At 39.2% G+C, this 21,584-nt stretch overlaps 4 protein-coding genes across 7 annotated transcripts; 3 read left to right on the top strand and 1 right to left on the bottom strand.

Annotated features, from left to right (window-relative positions):
* Window positions 1–842: 842 nt before the first annotated feature.
* LOC103974977 (FRIGIDA-like protein 4a) lies at window positions 843–4,206 on the bottom strand. Its single transcript, XM_065106619.1, has 3 exons — window positions 3,147–4,206; window positions 1,800–1,972; window positions 843–1,621 (listed from the first exon to the last, which is right to left on the bottom strand). Exons 1-3 carry the CDS (start codon window positions 4,021–4,023, stop codon window positions 1,082–1,084), a joined length of 1,590 nt encoding a protein of 529 aa, XP_064962691.1. The 5' UTR covers window positions 4,024–4,206; the 3' UTR covers window positions 843–1,081.
* Window positions 4,207–4,716: 510 nt separating this feature from the next.
* Window positions 4,717–8,897, top strand: LOC135611170 (YTH domain-containing protein ECT4-like). 4 transcript variants are annotated; one of them, XM_065106617.1, is made up of 9 exons: window positions 4,717–4,885; window positions 5,322–5,389; window positions 5,515–5,671; window positions 5,868–5,944; window positions 6,127–6,687; window positions 6,979–7,551; window positions 7,630–7,842; window positions 7,906–8,052; window positions 8,328–8,897. In XM_065106617.1, the coding sequence occupies exons 1-9, from the start codon at window positions 4,852–4,854 to the stop codon at window positions 8,487–8,489; spliced, it is 1,992 nt and encodes a 663-aa protein (XP_064962689.1). In that variant the 5' UTR covers window positions 4,717–4,851; the 3' UTR covers window positions 8,490–8,897. The 4 variants fall into 4 exon arrangements, with proteins under 4 accessions (XP_064962689.1, XP_064962686.1, XP_064962688.1 ...); XM_065106614.1 differs by having other exon boundaries at window positions 5,313–5,389; XM_065106616.1 differs by lacking the exon at window positions 4,717–4,885 and adding an exon at window positions 4,909–5,206.
* A 1,030-nt stretch (window positions 8,898–9,927) lies between these two features.
* LOC103982493 (uncharacterized) lies at window positions 9,928–15,271 on the top strand. Its single transcript, XM_009399431.3, has 4 exons — window positions 9,928–10,637; window positions 10,810–11,005; window positions 14,189–14,320; window positions 14,807–15,271. Exons 1-4 carry the CDS (start codon window positions 10,309–10,311, stop codon window positions 14,945–14,947), a joined length of 798 nt encoding a protein of 265 aa, XP_009397706.2. The 5' UTR covers window positions 9,928–10,308; the 3' UTR covers window positions 14,948–15,271.
* Window positions 15,272–16,027: 756 nt separating this feature from the next.
* Window positions 16,028–21,407, top strand: LOC135611169 (uncharacterized). The gene is made up of 2 exons (XM_065106613.1): window positions 16,028–16,940; window positions 21,128–21,407. Exon 1 carries the CDS (start codon window positions 16,127–16,129, stop codon window positions 16,931–16,933), a length of 807 nt encoding a protein of 268 aa, XP_064962685.1. The 5' UTR covers window positions 16,028–16,126; the 3' UTR covers window positions 16,934–16,940; window positions 21,128–21,407.
* Window positions 21,408–21,584: the final 177 nt, after the last annotated feature.

Here is a 21,584-nt window from a genome sequence, read left to right as displayed (position 1 = left end):
CTTCATCCCTCCTCTCGAATAATTCGTTTTCCCTTTTTATCCCCATCTTATTAACGGCCTTTGATACATCTGCTTTTATTAAGCATTTATCATAACAAAAGTTTCAGTTCTACGGCACAGTTTTTATTTGATTTCTGCAAATCTACAATTTGATGCTTTAAAATTAACTCAAAGTTAATTTCTTTTTTACTTCCATTTAGGACCAGTTTCTGATTTAGTGTTTGATTTTCTACTTATCTGTCATCCAGAAAAGAAAAAAAAAAACTAATTTCTCACCAAAATGTCAGTCAAGATGGAGGTATAAGAATCCCACCCCAAAAATAATTTGGCTACTAGTGGTAGAAGCTGAGCACCATACTTTGTTTCTGAAAACAAGAATTGTCACCCTCAAACTAGTTGACAAGTTGAATAAAATCAGTCAAGATGGAGGTTTAAGAATCCCACCCCAAAAATAATTTGGCTACTAGTGGTAGAAGCTACCATATTTTGTTTCTGAAAACAAGAATTCTCACCCTCAAACTAGTTGACAAGTTGAATAAGATGCCATCCTATAGACTCTTCTGAAATGTCAATTCATTCTGAAACCGCAAAAAGGAGGTTAATACAGTTCAAATATTGATTTATAATTGCTCTGAAAGAGAGTGTAGGAAAAATTTTGTTGAATGAGAGGATCAAGACAAACAACTGTGTGCACAGTTCTTTTCTGTCCAATATGTTGAAAAAGAGAAGTTTGATGCAAAAGGTTTTCAATAACAAAGGATTTGAACATTTTGAAAGTTGTCCTATATAATCAAGATGCCATATGGGCCTCTACAACAGTAATAAAGTAATTTGATGCAAAATTATTCAACAACAAAGGATTAAAATATTTTGAAATTTTTGTCCAATATAATTTACATACAGTAGGTGAAAGCAGAATACAGCTGATCTAAACAAGTTACTAAAAGCAAACCATCTAATAAGCGCACACATCCTACAAATTCAGTTAGTCACTACAAATAGGCCATCAAGCAGATGGCTCAAAATTATTAGTGATTATGTCATCCAGCCAGGTCAACTTGTTGAAGTCTTGATACCAACCCTACCTGTAGTAAGCCTGTTGATAGCCTGGTGCCACTCCATTGTTGTATCCTCCCAAGGGATTGTAATTTCCATAGACTGGATAACTCATAGGTGGTGAGTGGTATGGCGCACCAAGTGCGACAGGGCCTACTTCGGCTGGATATCTATAGGAGTCCCTGATGACTGGAGGGCTCCTGCTACCATAGACACCGTGTCCTGCTGGACTATCATAAGGATAAGGTGCTGCCGCAGGGTATGTGGTATGGGCAGATGGTGACCGTACAAAGGCAGGAGCAGCAGGGGAGGAGACGTGCACATTGTTTGTTAGACGACCAGCCTTGGCAGGAGGCATTGGTCCCCCATTATTAGCTCGTGTTCGCTTGTTGGCAGGAGCTGCAGGACCACCACCAGAAGGTTTTTTCTTCTCCACCTTGGCCTTCTCCAATTGTTCAAGTCGCTTCTGAAGGCTCTCTAATGGAAACTCGGCTTCAAGCTTGTGTTCTTGAATACATTTTATAGCAGCCCGAATAATTGACTGTTCCTTGCGGCACGTGTAATTCTGCAATAGAACAGAATGAGCACCATTGACTTCTACATACATGTCAAACATTAGACAGACTACAGAATCACATGAAGCATTTCAAATCATTACCAAGATTAGGGATCCAAAAATGTCAGTGTAAGTTATACGATGTGACAAATTAAAAAGTAAAAAAAATCAGGAATGAGTAGGTTACCGTGGTTTGCCCACCACCGTAGTGATCCTCAAAGGTTGAAGTTGCTTTATTTGAGTCTTTCAGGAAGGATTTTAGCAGTGAAACAGGAGTAAACTTGTCCTGAAGGCCAGCCTCATAGGCAAAGTTTATTGCATCCAGCTGATGTCCCTTACTAATTAGTTCCTCAATAACATCTGCAAATGCAAAAGGTCCTTAAGTGAAACAATAACCTTGTACAAGTGACAATAGCACTGATCCACCAAAAGCAGCATTTTCTTTTCATGCAGACATTAAACAGAAAGAAAGCACAAATAGCACAGATAATGAGCAAAAACAGGAAAAGACAAAAAGTATGTGGATTTGTACAAATAAATTTTCATATAAAATATAAAAAACAAGAGGATACACGTTTCTATGTGATAACCATCAATCAAAGTCATACCAGAAAATGATGCAGAAGATAAGTATGATTATGGTCACAATATGATAAATCTGTTGAATATAGGGTCGATCCACAGACAAGAGTGCCAAGCTGAGCTAACACGACTTTCCAAGCTAGTTCATATTGTTTATAATTGTTGCTCTGCAAAAATAGCATTGGAAGTAATAACCCGTATGTAATTGTGAAAGAACAAAACCTTTTTTATCCTTTTCTTCAGAACAAAATAACATGAAACATCAACTAACCTTTTCCCCTTTACCTTTCTTTGACAGTCCCCCATTTCAGTAGAAGAAATAGTGCAACAGATGGAGCTTAAAAAATATATAAAGTCTTGCAATGTCTAGCCATTAAATCACCACTTGTAAATAATATATAAATGGTTTGACTAAAATTTATGCAACCAATGCCAGAAATTAAATGGAGCTTCTATTAATTAAAATCCAAAAATGAACATTGCAATCCATCCACAATAAACTTAATTAACACTTTCAAACATGATTTGAAATACCGTTCAGTCTGTACCATAGTTGACCAGTATTTATCGCTCCAAGCAAGGACTAATGTGGGACCATATGAGACGATAGTGGTCGATATTAATTTTTCAATATTTTTGTCCATACTGGGTGGTGTGGATTGATATGCTTGGTATACTGGTACCATACCATTACAGTAGATCCAGAACAGTCATCTGACCAAGATTTAAATCCATGATTCGCTCATGATAAAAACAGAGCATAGCATTTTACCAGACTATTAATATCATTGTTCTTCTAGTTGACTACATAAAATTCTTACACATAGAAAATAACCGTGGAAAGATGATAGTGTTAGCTTATAGTCTCAAGTATAAGAGAAGTCCTAAGATACACTAGATCATAATCATGATCGAATTACCAGGAAGGAGGAACCAGAGAAGAAATCAATACCTTCCATTTTGTCCTCAAGGCCCAATGAAATAGCCAGCTTTGGCATCTGCCTCCGCCATGCAAAGTTCACCACGAGCCTCTGGTATAACTCCTTGTCGGCCTTCCCTACGATCCCAAAAGTCACCAAATGCTGGAGAAACGTGTGTGCATCGGGTGGCTTCACACTCTCAATCCCTCCGTGCTGCTCCAGCCACATCTTCCACTCCTTCGCCATCTCCCTGGCTCTCTCCCTTATATTTCGAGTTGCCAATGGCCTCACCGTTCCTAGCTCTGGATCCGCCAGGACAGGCACTAGTGATTCCAAGACCAGCACGCAGGCCCACCCGAGATCATTCGGCGACTTCACCGGTCTCTTATCCACGGGGAAGACTCCAGATACGGCGTCCATCACGAATTTGGCTGGATCGATGCAGTTGGCCAGAGCCACCGGGAGTTCCAACCGGAGGAGCTCCACCTCCTTCCTTTTCGCGACCACAAGGTCGAAGAACCCATTGAAATCCATCTTCGTGCACAAAGAACGCAGCTTTTCGGCGAGATCAAGCTCGTCCCCCCCCGCAGCGGTGGCGGATAGGGCCTCGACGGCGGCGGCACGGCGCTCGTCGAGCTTGGCGATGGCAAGGTCGACGGCGGCGTCGATGGAGAGCTCGCGGCGGCGGAGAGAGTCGAGGGCGTGCCCGGTGGAGGCGTCGAGGGACTGGCGCTTGGACCGAAGGGCCTCCGACTTTATCTCGAGCCCCTGCTGGAGGATGGAGAAGTGGTCGGAGAGCTCCTTCCACAGCAGCGTGCAGCTGGTGATGAGCTCCCGCTGCTTCTCCAGCTCTGCGAAGCTCTGCTGCACCACCGAACTCGGGATGGCGGCAGCCGCCTCCGAACCCATCTCCAATCTCTCCGAATCGCTCCTCAAAACCTCGATTTCTGATTTCAATCACGGGACAAACAGAAAACGAAGAGAAGTGGAAAACCTAACCCTAACCCTAGAGAGAGAGAGTCGTGGGAAAATGTCGGATAAGAGAGGAAAGGCCGAGGAGAAGGGAGAGGGCGGAGTGTCAGCGTGGCAGCCAATGGGGGGACGAAAGGTGGCATTGGCGCACTGTAAAGCGTTAAAGAAAGGCCACGTCACCCGTGATAAAATTCACGGGGATATGTGGATTAGCCGGCGGAGAACAGCCCAGATTTGTTATGGGCTAATAACAGGTCGGATATTATCACTAGCACCCGATCCGTTTGTGTGTTCGAAGCTGTGACTCGTGGCTGATAACGTGTCCGATGATAAGGTCCACCCGATCCGATTCTGTCTCAAGGACATGATCTGTGCGGGGCCCCCCATATCGCCGGCGCAGTCTTTCTACAGTGTTTTGTCATGTTGGATATACCTTACTGCGTCTTATACCTTATTTATCATTGGGCAATCTTTGGAAATTTACATGGACCCGAAGTGAAGCCTAAACATCTCCCAATAAGATTCGGGTATAAGAAGTGGCAAACTAAAGAAGTATACTTAAACTCAAGTGGACGCGTGGCGGACAAAGAGCGGCGCTATTTTGTCGAGCTCCTTTCGTGACAAAACCCTCTTTCTCTCTCCCGTCCGTGGCGGCGCCCTCCGCTTCCCCTGCCTCCCCTTTACCGTTTCTAGGGTTTGGGCCATCGTATCCTCCCAGAATAGCGCGCACTGTTAGTCCCTTCGTTGCCACCTCGAAATCCGACCATGGCGGCCGTCGCACCTGCTCCTCTTGCTGACCGTATCCTTCCCTCTGCTCGGGAGTTGATTTAGCGTCTCTCTCTTTGCTTCCATTTCGTTGCCGGCCCTCTTTGCTGCTATGCCCCTCTTTTTCGGCTAAAAGATTGATTTGCTCCGTTGATTTAGTATTTGGGGTTTTTGTCGGGTTAATGTTTGGGTCGGGTGGCACTGGCGTGATGAACAGTGTCTTCGTAGGTCTTTGTTTCGAATAGAGCGTTTGGGGTCCATAAAACGAGATATTGCCACACCATATATTGGTACTAGCTTCTTCTGGTCTTTAATATGTTATTTCCGATGTTCGATCATGCTGACTTCTCGAGAGGTTTGTAAAGTGTTCGCTGTTGTTCTTCTCTTGGTTTGTCTTATATGTATTTGGTTATTCTGAAAATTTAGGCAAATACTATTACTCCTTAATTGAACTGTCAAAGAAACTACAGATCTGATGCGGAAGCTATCGTTGGATTCTAAGAACATGAGTAGCGATGCTTCAGAGGTGACAAAGAAGGTAGCTTTATGAATTCGCCATTTCGATCGATGTAAATCATCCGTTTGCCTTTTCTTTTGTATTTGGTATGAGGTTTGTAGTTTCTGAATTTTCATGGTGCTGATATTTTTTGAATTTTCTTACAGCCATCTGGGGTTCAGTATGGTTCAGTAAATGGTAGGGAAGCACCAATGGTGTCGATCCCCACGAGCGAGCGGTCTCTGACTCCGCTGCTTCAGGAGCATCTCGATACGAGCATGTTCTACTACCCCAATGGACATGCTTCATCTTTCTACTATGGAGGTAAATTAATTTTTTAGATATTTTCCTTTCATTAAAATTTTGCTAAACATATCTGATTGATGAAAATGTTTTTCTTTATGATTCTTTGTGGGGTTGTTTTGGGATTTTTGTCTTGGTCACTTAAGTTTTTTAGCTGCCTTAGGAATTTTTTGAGTAATTCTGAAGGAATCATCCAATTTCATTTTGAAAATTTCAGGTTATGATGGATCAGCAACTGAGTGGGAGGCTTACCCAAGATACGTTAGTCCTGATGGATCGGAGGTGCCTCCACTTGTAAGTTGTCTTGGACTGTCCTTGCTGGAAAGTGTCAATTGCATTCATAGGGTTTGTCATTGGGTTGATAGTTATATTTGCAAACTTGATACTGATAGGTTATTTTGCAAGTCTTGTCTTTCTGTTCTTGTATATGTATTGTAAGAGCAAGTTTTTTTATGACATTTCCTGATTATTGGCAGGGAGTTTATGGTGACATGTATCACCATGGATATGGTTATGCTTCTTATGGTCCGTGGTTGGGACACAACAGTCAGTTATATGGACCCCAGCATTACCAGTTTCCGGCTACATATTACCAGCCACCCACACCCACACCCACTTGTGTGTCATACACGACAAGCCAAACTCCTAGTTCTAAAGGGGAAGTATCCACATCTGCTGCTGCTGACCTCCCTTCTATTCCAGTAGACACAAAAGCTGATTCAAATGTGATGGCTCAAACAATAACAAATGGCAATGATGTATCAGCAACACTCAAACCAAACCAACGGAACTCATTGTTGAATCAAAGTGGCTCATTTGGTAAAGGTGGTTTGCTTGGTGGTCTTCCTTCAGGCTACCAGGATCCAAGATTTGGTTTTGATGGTATGTGGTCACCCGTTCCATGGTTTGATGGTCCTATATTTTCTGATGGACAACATAAGCCAGCTACAACTAATAATATTTCTTCTATGACTACACAAATTGGCAACACTATGTCCACAAGAAACCAGAATACCCGCCTCCAGCCTCATCACATGGTATGTATTGTTTTAATTGAAATCTTTGTATATTTTGCTGAAGTTGCTGAAGTAGATTTATACCTGTGAGGAGATAGGTTTACAACTTGACACTTGCCTTCTGTGACAACCTGAACACAGGAAATTTAGACTTGCTTGCAGCAATCTAAGTGCTGGTCCTGAATTTGTGTGTTTTGGGTGTGGGAAAACTCTTCTGAGGCAAACCAATTGTTCGAATTCTTTTTGCTGCAACATTGGGAGTTAATTTTTTCAACTCTGTTTAGTTTAACAAATTATTTATTATTTTGCCAGGGAATGCATGCCTTAGGACCAGCAGCTCCTCGTGTGGCGAACAAGCTGTATCCTAGCAACCGGATGTATGGTCAGAATGCTAATGGATTTGGAAATCATCAGAGTTATAGTTCAAGTATGTACAACTCCAGAATGAATGGAAGATGGGGGATGTCTACAGATAACAACAATAAGTCAAGGGGCCGAGGTAATGGATTCTGTGGTTATGGTAATGAGAACTTGGATGGGCTAAGCGAACTCAATAAAGGACCAAGGGCTGGCTGTTTCGGAAACCAGAAGGGGTTTGGACCTAATGTTACCATTGCAGTAAGGGTACAGAGCCTTCCTGCAAACGTAAATGTTCAGGAGTCTGTTGCAATTCCTGGAAGTGGTCAGTACAACAAGGCAGACTTCCCTGAGACATATTCAAATGCTAAGTTTTTCATCATTAAGTCATACAGCGAGGATGATATCCACAAGAGTATTAAGTACAATATCTGGTCTAGCACTCCCCATGGGAACAAGAAGCTTGATGCTGCGTATCAAGAATCTAAAGAGCAGACAAGTGGATGCCCAATCTTTTTGTTTTTCTCTGTAAGTGTTACTTTTCAATTTTAGCAATTTCTTTCATTTTTATTAATGACCTTTTTTTTTTTTGCTGTCGACTTATAGGTGAATACGAGTGGACAATTTGTCGGTGTTGCAGAAATGATAGGACGAGTTAATTTTAACAGAACATTTGGTTACTGGCAGCAGGATAAGTGGATTGGGTGTTTTCCTGTTAAGTGGCATATTGTGAAGGATGTACCTAATAACATCCTGAAGCACATAATATTGGAAGACAATGAGAATAAACCAGTGACAAATAGTAGAGACACTCAGGAGGTAAGGATATCATTTACTATCAACTGTTTGGAATCTTAAGTTGATTATTCCTGTCTGCTTCAGGTGAAGCTAGACCAAGGTCTTCAACTGCTTAGGCTTTTCAAAGATCATGTGAGCAAGACATCCATTTTGGATGATTTCAGTTTCTATGAGGACCGCCAGAAGATGATGCAAGAAAAGAGATCCAAGCTACAGCTGCTTCAGAAAAAGGCATGATGAGATACTATATCTTTAAATTACTGATATGCTAATGTTGGTTTAGAAGTTTCAATTGATAGTAATACAGCAACCCATGAGTCATGCTTAGCTTTGTTCGTTTGAAAATGTTCATTTTGATGACAGCAATTATAATGTTTACAACTGTGCCACATCTTTTGGTTAACCTCATTATGTGCTTCATTTTGGTTTGCAGTGGTGCTTGCATTTTTTTTTCAAACTTGTTCTAATCAGCATGGAAATTATAATTTGCTTTATGGTCCTTCCAGATCATCGATGAAAGCTCGGTGCATTTTGATGAGAAAGATATGGATGGGGTAAGCAGGAACCCTGGACTACAAAAGCCCTTGGAAGTGAAGAATGAATCCGGCCAGGGTGAGCTTGCACTTGGGGAATCAGCACAAGCAGAAAGAAGGGTGGCGCTGCAGTAGCTGATGCTAAACCAGTGACTGAGAAGTTGGTTGTGGTTGATGGGGTTCCGAACTGCTGCTAAGTTATTGAACCCATTTTGAGCAGCTACAACTGTAAGCTGCTCTCAACAGCTGCTCTCAAAGTTTTACAACATAAGGAATTTATACGATATCGTCCACGAGGCATGCATGTTGCTGCCTATGCCCAGGGTCTAACTCAGCCACTGGAATGTAGCTAAGTAGTAGCTTTCCTGTCCTAGCTTAATATTTATATAGAGTTCGTTTTCCATTTCCAAGCTGCCCTTGGAGGTGGAGATTAGTAACTAGGGTTTTCATAGGTATTAGAGTCAATCAACCTGTTCTATGTGCACCTAATAGTGTATTTTCTTGCTTTCTTTTCATCTGCAAGGATCATCTCTTTGGCTGATAGTGGCTTGTTATTTTGGTGGTCTTCTTTGGTGTCAGGTGCTCATTCTCATCTCCCATAACTCAGCAGCAGTATTCTTAGTAGTAGGTTGCACTAGAATGCTGTTCTTAGAGATACTGGATTAAGATGCAATGTAGAAGCTGTCTTGTAACCTGACTTGCATCCAATTATTCTTTGTCCTCTTCACAAACATCCTCCATTATGAGTTTGAATTAAGCTTATGGGGGACATTATGGCAAACTAAGCTAATCATCATGACTGAAGGGTGTAAGTTAGATTGGAAAATAAACTAAGCTAATCATTATCACCACTCAACCGAGACATCAATTTACCATGTGAATTTGGCATTAACTTCTAATCAACTCCTATAATATTATTATGATAATATCGGTGTCATTTCCTTATGCTCTAATTCAGTGTTCTACTCTCCTACACATATATCTATATTTTTAACTAATTAGTTGATTCCCCACAGGATATTTTGATTACATCAATTCAAGATTTTATATCTTTGATGGAAACTTAATTTTATAGAGACATGATAGAAGATTATGATAAAAATAAATGTAAAAAAATAAATTTACATTCGTGTTATGATCCTCAATCAATTTATGATTTAAGGATCGCTTACCATGATATATGTGCATGATTTAAGTACATGATTAAAGAAGACTTTCCTCAAAACTATATAAATATGTATTACGTTAACAAATAAATTTATTTGACAATATGTCTAAGTGTTAATAGGTTAAAGAGAATTCATATTTGACGATAGATGTAAATGCTAATAGATCGGATGCGAGATGAATATAGATCAAGAAAATAGGTATCTGGGTCCTATGTTAATTGGTTTGGGATAAATATATGCAGAGAAGTATTTGGATCGGACTTGATACGAGTTCGTGTTTGTGAATAGTTTTGGTGGGATTCGGCTTAGAATTCGGATTCGGGTAGGGTTAATTTTTCGGGTATCCTACATGTGGCTTTCCGTTACCGTTACATACCCACAACATACACCAGGTAACGGTGAACCACAAAGCTTGACTCGTCGCGGTCGAACGCGAACCGGTATAGCGGGTGGTGGAACAGCCTTCGACGGCTCTCCTCCCCGCTCCGCCGCTGCCTCTAACCCGAAATCCTCCGAAGAATGGCGAAGGTTCGCCAAGAAGAACCCTAGAGTTCCTCTCAATCCTCTCACCCGTTTTGATCCCAGCTCCTTTGATTGCTGCCAATCCGACCCGTAATCCGGCTATTTCATCTTTATATCGAGTGGTCTATCAATTATTTCCGAGATCTAGGTCTTGGCCGCCAAGCAGCTGACCAATTGGATAAGGATCGATATTTCTGCATTAATCCTTTGATTTAGGGGGAAAGCTGCGATTTCTGTTGGAGCAGGCCGAAATTTTCAACAGAATGCCGCCGATTCTATCGTCTCCTAAGGCGATTGCTAGGCTTCTATCAGGAAGAAATCGATCTCTGGATCTCAATGCTCGACTTGGATTTGTGAGAAGGTACCTTGATACCCGGAGGAGGTGGGAGAGATTTGCTCAGAGTCGATGTTTGGCCAGCTTTGCTCGCTATGGAAACCCTTGCGCTGGGCAATTGTTTCGTTCTGCAAAAGACCTCGTTCCCTCCGTCGGTAATTTGCATCGCTACGATCAGGGAAGATGGTTTCTTGGTTGTGGGGATGGGGAAGAAGGATCTCTTCTTTCTAAGATCTATGAGGAGCGGCGTGTGATGGGGTATGTACCCTGTGTCTGCTTACTTAAGCAACTATCTTTCCGCCTTCATTCCTGTGGGAATTGCAAGTCCAGATTCATGTATCAATATTAATAATCACAGTTAGATTATCCATTTGTTTGTTCACGCACTGATGGTATTATGCAGAGCCTCGTAAATCACTTCCTCTTGCAGGTACTCTCCAGAGCAGTTATTTTCGGTGGTTGAAGCTGTTGACCTGTATGAAGACTTTGTGCCATGGTGCCAGCGATCTACGATTATTAAGCGGAATAGTGATGGATCATTTGATGCTGAGCTAGAGATAGGTTTCAAGTTTCTCGTTGAAAGTTATGTTTCTCATGTAGAAATGGAGAAACCAAAGTATCTTAAGGTTTGGAACGAATTTCTTCTCTCTTTTAGTTTATATGCTCATGACATATGGAACTATTATTTAGAAATTTCTGCTTCTTGTCATAGGTTTAGTTGGTTTTGCTTAAGTCGTACGACACCCTTACATGTTCATCCATATAGGGTTAGTCTCTCTGAAACCTCTTATGGTCCCTTAAGAATCTGCAAAAGAGAAGACGATTGGAGTAAACGTTTAACTCGGGATCCCACAAGTAGACATTTCAGTAAACACTTGATAGACAATGCAAATTACAAATATAGGCTTCGTAAGCTCTAAACAATATTGCGCGACAAAGGGTCCAAGATGGTCCATCGCAACCAAAAGTCCCCACAAGTGCTCACATGACACTACTGCGGAATAAGACAGCAAACCAACCCTAGACACTTCTCCAAAGGCCCATCTGGCCATGTGCCACCTGGGTAGCTCTTGATTGACACTCTGTATCACTTTATGAAGCTAGAAAACCCCCATAATGATTACCTGAATGGTCTGTTTCTGTGCAGTTTTGCCTTTGCATGATGACTGCACACAACTTACGTTTACAAGATTGAAACGATTGCCAAACTTAACCGAATTGGGGCTGACAAGCCTATATGCTATATAAAACATGAACAAAACCGACAGATACAGACATACACAAGCATTACATTGAACACCCTGTTTGCAGTTTTGATCGTGATATTCTGTTAGTCCTTTTTATTCTTATTTTAGGTATTTTAGATATTTCTCAATTTCTATAGTATTTGTAGAGTGTGTTGATCCCTTCTAAGCTATATTATATACCTTCTCTATAGCTATATTATATACCTTCTAGACTGTAGTACTGATGGTCTTATGGTCATTTTATGGTTAGATGGCTTTGATGGACAATTCTTAATTCACTCAGATAGGTGATCAAAGAGGCTTGATAATATCTATCACTTTCCACGATTTGTGTGGTTTAGCTAATGCCTTATTTTATTGCTCTTTGTGTCTAAACCTCAATCCTGTTACTTATATGACCTTTAAACCTTTTAGTGATATAGATCACTAATTGGATTAATAAAGTTTTCTAGAATAGGAATACTTTGTTTACTTGAGGCCTTTTTTAGATGTAAGAAAGCATCTTGTCCTTATTCTTTAGATAAAAGATAGCATCTTCCATGCCACTCTCTGCTCTTCCTTGTTCTTTGATGATGTTCATCCTCATGTGTCTCCTTATGCTTCTTTTAACAGTTCATTGTTGGTAATGCTTTTCAGTTTCTTCTCTCCTTTCTCATTGCTTCTTTATTTGCTTTTCCTTATTTCATATTTTCCCTATGATTGTCATCTTCTTTTCTTGTTTACTAGATGTTCTGTAACTTTAAACTTGTCATTTTGATAAACACAAATCTTTTGCTTTCTGTATCCTTCCTTTCTTTTTCTTGTATCTGCCATACATTTTCTTCCTCTCTCCATGCTTTTTTGTTGGCGGACAATTCTTTTTTTTTTTTTCTCAAATCTTGTGTTCTTTGGGTACAAACTAAAGCTCGGCTGAAACAAGCATCTATCAATATCAATCATGTACAAAAATATACAATCAAGATAATTTGAGTGACTTCTCGAAGAATTTGATGACCAGAAATAAGGGATATATAGCTGTTTAATCATGTATTTAATGGAAAGCAAACCTGGAGTAAATAATTGTTGTGGCTCAAATGAATGATTAGCTCAGACCATGTAGCAAATTTATTCTCATTTTCTTCAAATAAGTGAGTCAACGAGATATTATTGTGGAATTTTAGGTAGAAACCTTATTGATCAGGTATAACTTTAAAAAGGAAGAATTGAAATAAAAGCCCTCGTTTGCTTTCTCAGGCTAATGAGTGGTAATACATATATTCTCTATGCGATTGTTTCTCCTCATCTTTCCCACCCCTTTTCTTCTTCCGGTTTGTATGTTTGGTCCGTCCTTTGTTTCGACTCCTTCGAGTTTGGGGATGGTGACTTCTTAAATATTATACTTTAACTATGAGTTATGCTATCCTAACAGATGTACATGATTATGCTTTTCTCATATGTTTATTTATTAAATTAATAGATAAGTCTAATAAACCACATATTTGGAAGTAAATATCAGCTCTGTCATATCTTATCTTAGTCCCATTTCTCCTAACTCTGAACTATCATAGAAATCGTTTCACTAACATTTCCCTATCATGTGTTGTATCAACTGCATTTAGTGTTGCTTTATCTCATGTTCTTTAAAGGCCCAAGTTTGTAGTGTCTCTTCTCCATTATAGCATGAATTTTTCTCTTCATATTGAAGATATGTATGTTACTTAGGTAGATTGACACAATCGACTTTTTCAGTCCCTATTATTATTTAGCTGATAAAAGTTACACACAAATGTCATTTGTATTATAAAATATGTTATTACCTGTCAAGTTGTTGCTCATTGAACCACAGAGTTGCTTGTATGTTAAATGTTCAGGGAAGTCATAAAAGTCTTGCTATCTATCTATTAAGACCTTACTCTCTTCTCATACTTGTGTGGTTCTTCTATTGGCTGGAGCCAGTTACAACAAGCCACAGTTCCAAGTAACATGAGGTGGATTATGTAGATATCTTCCCTTCATTGAGCTCTATTCAGGGAACCTTCAATTTTTTTTTTGGTGGTTAGCATTTAAAATTCTGTATCAATTTGAGTCCAAACTCTTTGTTTTTCTTCAAGTAAATGTTAGTGTGGATTTTGGTTGTCTTATCAATTATCAGTTTATCAGTTGTATACTTAAATGATGATATTTCTCCTTTGAACTCCATTCCATTGCTGGAGGCACCTATAATCACTTTTTTTACTACAGATAGCCAGTCACAAAAGAGGTTCTACGTGTTTCTGTTGCAAGATGCAAGAATTTCTGTAAAGTTTGTAGAAATACTGAATGCTAGATTGATGGGCCGCATTGAACGAAACTTGAACAGATTCAAAATGTTGGATCCTGAAGTATTTATTACTTCTCTTAAATGGAAAAGGAGTTTGTTCTTATGTCTAAAGCCTTTCATTTGTGTGATTGCAGCTAGATTTAATATTACAAAGTTGGCATTGAGTAAATTATCATGTGTAATTGAGCAATAGTAATTTACTATCATCTTTTTTCTTGTAAATATTAGCTCATATTGATTGGTGCAGCTTGTATTGCTTTCAGACCACTGCTTCACAAAGCGGGCTTTTTGACCATTTGATCAACATTTGGGAATTTAATCCGGGACCAGTTCCTGGAACTTGTGACCTTTATTTCTTGGTGGATTTTAAGTTTCAGTCACCACTATATCGTCAGGTAAATTTTGAATTGTCTTCCTTCTTTTTTTCCATATATTTTCAAGTTGATTTTGTTGATACACAATGAAATTTTGAGATGTAATTTTCATTCACATGTAAGTACCTGAAAGTGAATCTTGAATGACTGACCTTTTTCTGGCATCATGCACATTGCACTTATATTCTTTAACACATTTAGAATCCTTTTTAGAAGATTCAAATTTTCTTGTTCAAGTTATTGGACTTGGAAGTCTGTTGTTTAGATTTGTTTTCAATATCTTCGATAGTGTGACCAAGAAGTGTCATTGTTCTTCTCACTTTGAGAACTTTTTAAACTTATGTAGATTTTTGAAACAAAAATCTTATGGGGGGCCATAGTCCTGGAACTGGTTAAAATAGGTTTTACATAAATTGAACATTTTTCTGCATCATAACTGAGCTTTTTTTTTTGCACCTTAACTCTGCATCTGATTAGTGTGTCTTTTTTTTCCATCACTTCTGGCAGGTGGCATCAATGTTTTTTAAGGAAGTAGTCTCCCGACTGGTCACTTCTTTCAGTGATCGTTGTCACAGAATTTATGGTCCTGCCATCCGGGTGCTTGAAACACCTTATGGGCAAACCACTAAGCCTGGTCAGTCATCTTGAGCAGGTTAAGTGATGAAGAGGTCTGCCAAAGGGCAGTGAATAGTCTTAGGGTAACATGATTCGGAGTTAGCTGGCCTATTTTCAACTGGAACTTCATGGATCAGCCTGATCAACAACAGAATATCCAAATTTTCTCGACACCATATTCACCATTTTTTCTTTCTATCCTCAAGCCCTGAAAAATTATTGTGCAAGGATTCTTTGTTGGGACAGCACCTGAATCTTGTATCTTTACATATCATCTTGATAAGAGACATGCAAACATGAAATTTAAATATTTTTACCTGCAAGCAGCATTGATATTGCAGAGGAGATTAAACTGCATGTTTTGTTTAGTTACTTGTTATGTAGTGATTTTTTTTTCCCTATTTAATTGACAAAAAGTGTTTGGGATGGAGAAATAATGTCCCAATGCAGAAGGCAGAGTCCTATTTCCTCATATTGGGTAAAACAATTTCCTGTGTCTTTGGCCAGTTTGCCAAAAGGTTGCTGTTGAGGACTGTGTTGGCTATTACTCAGAATGGTGGAAGAAAAGTTGATCTGCTTCCATGGGAATCAATTTAGTTTTGCAAGCTGGTCTATCTTAATCTATACATCACACGGTTGTAGGCAACAATACTTTTTGCTATGGTGCAATCTTGTTGAGGACATGGCTGCATGTATTGCTCTGTTGAATTCCTTCCATGTGTTTGTTTATGTTGAATTCCTCTATAACTTTAGGCTGCAAAACATAAATGGAGAATAAATTTGGTGAACTACATCTCTTTAATTAACAATCCATTCTAAATATCTTTTTATTAACCCTCAGGTAAATGATACTGCAAACTAAGGAAATTTTACAAGAAATAACATAAAAACAGATTTATTGTACATTTTGTTTGGTGGGCAATACAAAGCTTCTTATTAGTTATCTGGAAACGCGCTCCCAAAGCCTTGAGCACGTGACCCGAACGTGACTGCTCAAGGCGCCTCCTCCCCTGGTTCGAAACCCCAAGCCTTCTGCACGTGATTCCAACGTCACTGCTCAAAGCCCCTCTCGCTTTCCCCACGTGAAACTTACGTGACTGCTCTTAGGCTATTTTTTACGCCTCCGCTTCCGCCCCGCGAAAACCCTTGTAGCTCTTTGTTGCGTCCGCTTCAAACCCTAACCCTAGAAACGCTAATCGCGATCGGAGAGCCATGTCGATGTCGAAGGGCTCCAAGATGCTGCAGTACATCAACTACCGGATGCGCGTCACGATCCAGGACGGCCGCCAGCTAGTGGGAAAGTTCATGGCCTTCGACCGCCACATGAACCTCGTCCTCGGCGACTGCGAGGAGTTCCGCAGGCTGCCCCCTGTCAAGGGCGCCGCCGCTGCGGCGGGCAAGAAGCCCGGCGAGGAGCGGGAGGACCGCCGCACTCTCGGCCTCGTCCTCCTTCGCGGTGAGGAGGTTGTGTCAATGACCGTCGAGGGCCCTCCGCCCCCCGACGAGTCCCGCGCTAAGGCCCACGCCGCCGCAGCTCTTGCTGGCCCCGGCGTTGGCCGCGCCGCCGGCCGCGGCATCCCTACCGCGCCTCTCGTCCAGGCCCAGCCCGGGCTCGCCGGGCCCGTGCGTGGCGTCGGCGGGCCCGCACCCGGGATGATGCAGCCACAGATCTCGCGCCCTCCGGTGCCTCAGCTGTCGGCCCCGCCTGTCTCCTATCCTCAAGTCATCCGCCCTCCGCCGCCGGGGCAGATGCCGGGTTACCCAGGCCAGCCCCCGTCGGTCGGCCAACGCCCACCCACAGGTATGCCTGTTCAGTTTGCTGCGAGGCCTGGGGCTCCACCACCGCCATTCCCGGTGCCGCCACAGATGATGAGGGTCCCTCCGCCGGTGATGCGGCCTGGTATGCCTGCCCCACTGCCGCCAAGGCCAGGGATGCCACCACCGCCAGGTGGGCCGGTGCCTGTGTTTGCTCCACCAAGACCTGGAATGCCACCACCACCTCCGCCAAATCAACAGTGATTCACTGGTATGTTATTTTGGCGCATTTACTTGGAATCTCCTTAAATGCTTCGTGCTTAAACTTTAGCTATAACTTGTGGTTCAGTGGTTATCTCAAATCTTTAATGTAAAGCATTAGCAGTAACTAAACATAGAGATTGACTGGGCACGCTTTGGGGCAACTAGCTTGTGAGCTCTTGCCACCAAAATTGTTTTGGAATGGTTCCTTTAGAAGGCATCGAAGAATGAATTTGGGTTTCCCACAAAATTAAAGCTTTAAGCTAATGATAAAATAGTGAAATGGTTTCCACATAGTTAATGGCATACTGAATCTTACTGGTTCTGCTTTCCATGATTTCATTTCCCTCTCATAATTGCTGATTTACACTGAGTGGGCATATCAGTAATATGCAAAGTCAGTTCTATTTTGTCCACAGCACAGAAACATGTGGTATAAGCAAGGTAAAATGACGTTAATACAAGCAAGGGAAAGTGGCTTATGCCTTTGTTTGATCTAGCTTACTTTGTCATTCATCTATGAGAGAATTTATGCCAGATGGAAGTGTATTTTTTTTCATGACCCATAAATAATAATTGAAATCCTGCACATATTTTAAGTTTCAATCCCCTCATTTTTTTGGGTTTTTTACATTTCTATTTTTTTTTCAAAATATTTGGAAATAGCATATTTTGTCATATCTATATCCCTCTAAATATTAAGATCCTTATATATCCCCCAAATATCAGTTCTTTCACATATATCTCTCCCATTAACATTCATCGTGAAAAACTCAAGTTAACCAACTGTAGCTAATATTTAGTTAGTTTAAATTAAAAAAGATATGTATATAATAAACTCTTGATGTTTTTATTATCATAATGAGTTTTTAAAGAATATTATTGTTATTTAGAGTCAATTAATAGTCAAATGATTGTTAATGTATGGAGATTAACCACAATGGTATACATGCAACATTTTATATATTGCATGGATGTTTATCTTAAACTTAAATTCAAAGGGATAAATACAAAAATCATATATTTCACAGGGATATATATGTATATGTGTATATATATATGTGTATACATATATATATATGTGTATACATATATATATATATGTGTATACATATATATATATATACACATATATATATATATATCCCTGTGAAATATATGATTTTTGTATTTATCCCTTTGAATTTAAGTTTAAGATAAACATCCATGCAATATATAAAATGTTGCATGTATACCATTGTGGTTAATCTCCATACATGTGTGTGTGTGTGAGTGTATATATATGTATACACATATATATATGTACACATATATGTATATATATATATGCATGTATGAATTTTTGTTTTTTTTCTATAATATGGTTTCCTTTTAGATGCTTTTATATACGAAAATAGGGTGAAATAAAGAGCCTAACAATGTAGTTAAGCAGTTTAACAATTATTTATATCTGTGACGTCAGGTGGTACATGCTGGTGTATTATTTGAATAGACACTTAGATGACACAACATGAGAAAATGAGTAGAAAATAGAAATAAATGGAGCAAATAAATGATTTAAATAAAAAACTTTAATAAAGCCAATTTGATTATTATTTGAATAGACACTTTAATGAGGTTGCTGGGTGTGAAAATGGTCTGATGCATATTGACTTAGTGGAAAAATTATACCAATATCCACTTTTCTGCTTAGCACGTGAATTCAGATACAGATATTAAATGGAGACTAAATTTTGTAGCCATATTTGTTTAATGGGGACATGCATATACACTGATTATATAATGGATATGTATTCAAATGACATATCAGGCTAATTTATGTTAAATATTATATAAATCTGGGAAAAATAATTAAGAAACTAGTTAAAATTTATTAAACATATTTCTTAAATATGAAAATAGAAAAAACTAAAATATTTGCACACTATATGAAACACCAAAAACTACTTTTCCTAGATTAACATGGATTAATTTAATAGTTCCCATTATATTTGGATATTTTGTTGTGAACTCAACCCATAATCATTCTCCAACTTAGAAGATATTGGATAGTGGGATCTCCATAGAAATATAGATATGTGATAGAGATACATCTACTTAACCATATTTATAACCAACTTCACCTAGATGCCGAAGTTAGATTCAGGCATATGGTATTTGTTTTCACCCCTAGTGATTGCTTAACCTTCTATAACATTCACTTTCTTTTTCTTCTTCTTGATAAGTCTAGGAAACAAAGGTAGAAACCTAAGAGATGTTGCCATGACAACTTATAAATTTTCACAAAAGATCTCATGACAGATATTAAAATATTTCCAGAGGAAAAAATTAATTACAAAGATTTAAAATATGTTAATTGAACACGAATTGAGTTCATCACCAATCCAATCAGATTTATGTTGGTCCTTATTTCTAGCCTAGTATAGATCCAGAAAATATGTTGATTTTCATGTGAAGAGATTTCCAATCCTAAATGTACCTTCTTCCTCATCTATTTTCTTCTTAATGGTGATTTGGTTTTGAACTGGTGTCACCTATTTGGGGTGGTATACCACAAAACTCAATCCTTGTATATGACATTTATATCATCTTTGTTATTTTGTAGTCTGTACTTAAGAACATATGTATGATGCTATCATCTCCAATTATTTGTTTCTGTAATGTGCATGTGTTGAGGGCATACTTCATATGATATTTTAGATAAGGTCATTAGCAGTCTGTATCTCAAACTTTGTATTCCTTCATGATCTAGCTAATCAGAGTTTACAATGTGACATCAACCTTTCTGCTGGCATGGGTAGATCAGTTATTGTTGATCCTCACGAGATCCCACATTGACGGGAGTCTTAGTTTTATGGACTATTAGGCAACTTTTTTTATTTGGACTTTGAATTGCTCTGAATGCGTGCACTCTCCTAATTTTTGTTTGTGTCTGAAGTATATTTTTGATGGTTACTTACAAGAATAGTTCTCGTATATCTTATGAATCACTTGGTCATAGGCAGTCCAATTTATACAGTTTTTTTCATGCATAAGATTACTGTGTCTATATCATGTCTGTCTCCCATGTTCATTTCTGTGCTTCATATTTTTTTTCTCTATTTATGGATTTTATTTATATCTAATATAGGGTTTTAATTGGAGATTTTATCATCCCAATATTATGTATATTGTTCTAGGGGCTGATTCTTCATGTATCCTACCCATCATTTTCTTCTACTTAAATGCCATGTAAAAACTGCTCATTATCTGGAAACCATCATATTGTACCTGAAGCAAATAGTTACCATCAAGATTGAAGATGCAGTCTGTACTAGTTTGTAGTCGTGCCACTTGAGCAGGAATGACTGTTCTTCCCCTGTCATTGTTATGGGCTGGGTGGGTTAAAAGTTTAGTAGAAGTGAGGTACCTCATGTACTAGTTTGTTGGAATCATATATTTATAGGATTTTGTCTTATACAAATTTGCTGGACTGCCGAAGTTAAGTCTGTAAGATATCAGTTTATAGTGGAGAATATAGGTGTTGTGAATACTAAATAGAAAATAGTAATCTTATGGAAATGACCATATTGTACCTATTTGCTTCTTTTATAGGTATACACAAAAACAGGCATAGTTAATGAAGTAACCATGAAAAAAAAAAGAAATTCATAAGGAAACTTTTGATTGTGGGATGTAGAAATGTAAATAGAAGACAAGGATCTTGTGAGGGAGCCCTAAAAGATAACCATGTACTCTAAACTGTCTGCCTGGTGAATCGATTTATGTTAAAAAGGAATTTAAGTTCCACCATCTAATGATTTTGGTTTATGATTACTGGAACATATTCAAGTCTGTCTTGCTAGCTGCTGGTGTTGACTCTTATTATGTATTCTGTCTTGATCATATATAGACCACCTGACAATTCTGATAATATAATATGTGCTTTGACTTTTGGGCGCAACCATACAGTCAAGTATACATGTAGTAGAAGTTTTGAATCATTACAATATTCGGAGTTATACTCGTGTTGTAAGGTTCCATTGTAGCAATTTCAATCTCTCCTTTGGAGTGACTTCTGTCTCACTTTTTCTTTGCTCGACACTAGTTAAATTTATTTCTCTAATAAAGTGAATATTGCTGCTATCTGCTGGAAAGTCAAGATTGAATGTCTTCTTTTGCGGAATTTGATTTGGTGCACTTTTTTTGCTTTGCCAGGTATATCCAGTTTTCTTGGCAACCGTGGAGGGTCTTGTGTCTCTGTGTTATCTAGCCTTGATCTGCATCAGCTTTCTGCGTGGAAGATCTTATCCATAGCTTGGAATTACAATGTGCATGCTATATGACGAGTACTCGATACAAATTCTGAAGTTTGGAACCCTATGAACCTCTAGTTATGGTTTGAAGTCTTTTTACCATCTATCTCGAATACCTGAAACTTTCAGAAGACTAGTGTTGTTATGTTGTCACTTTTCAAGTTCATCTGATGATTTTATCACATCATCCTCTTGCAGATATAGTGAACAGAAGCTTTATAACATCTGCTATCAGTTTTTTTCACAAAAACTCTGCACCAGCTTGAAACACTTATGTTCTCAGTGCACTTGGCACTTCCGCACCGGAAACAACATGTAGATATCATGATAGTTTAGATAGATTCATATCAAGTTACCAT

Source organism: Musa acuminata, chromosome BXJ2-4 (genome assembly GCF_036884655.1).
Source record: "Musa acuminata AAA Group cultivar baxijiao chromosome BXJ2-4, Cavendish_Baxijiao_AAA, whole genome shotgun sequence".
NCBI lineage: Eukaryota > Viridiplantae > Streptophyta > Magnoliopsida > Zingiberales > Musaceae > Musa > Musa acuminata.
Note: the sequence above shows the minus strand (reverse complement) of the source record. Positions and strands in the feature narration are given on the sequence as shown.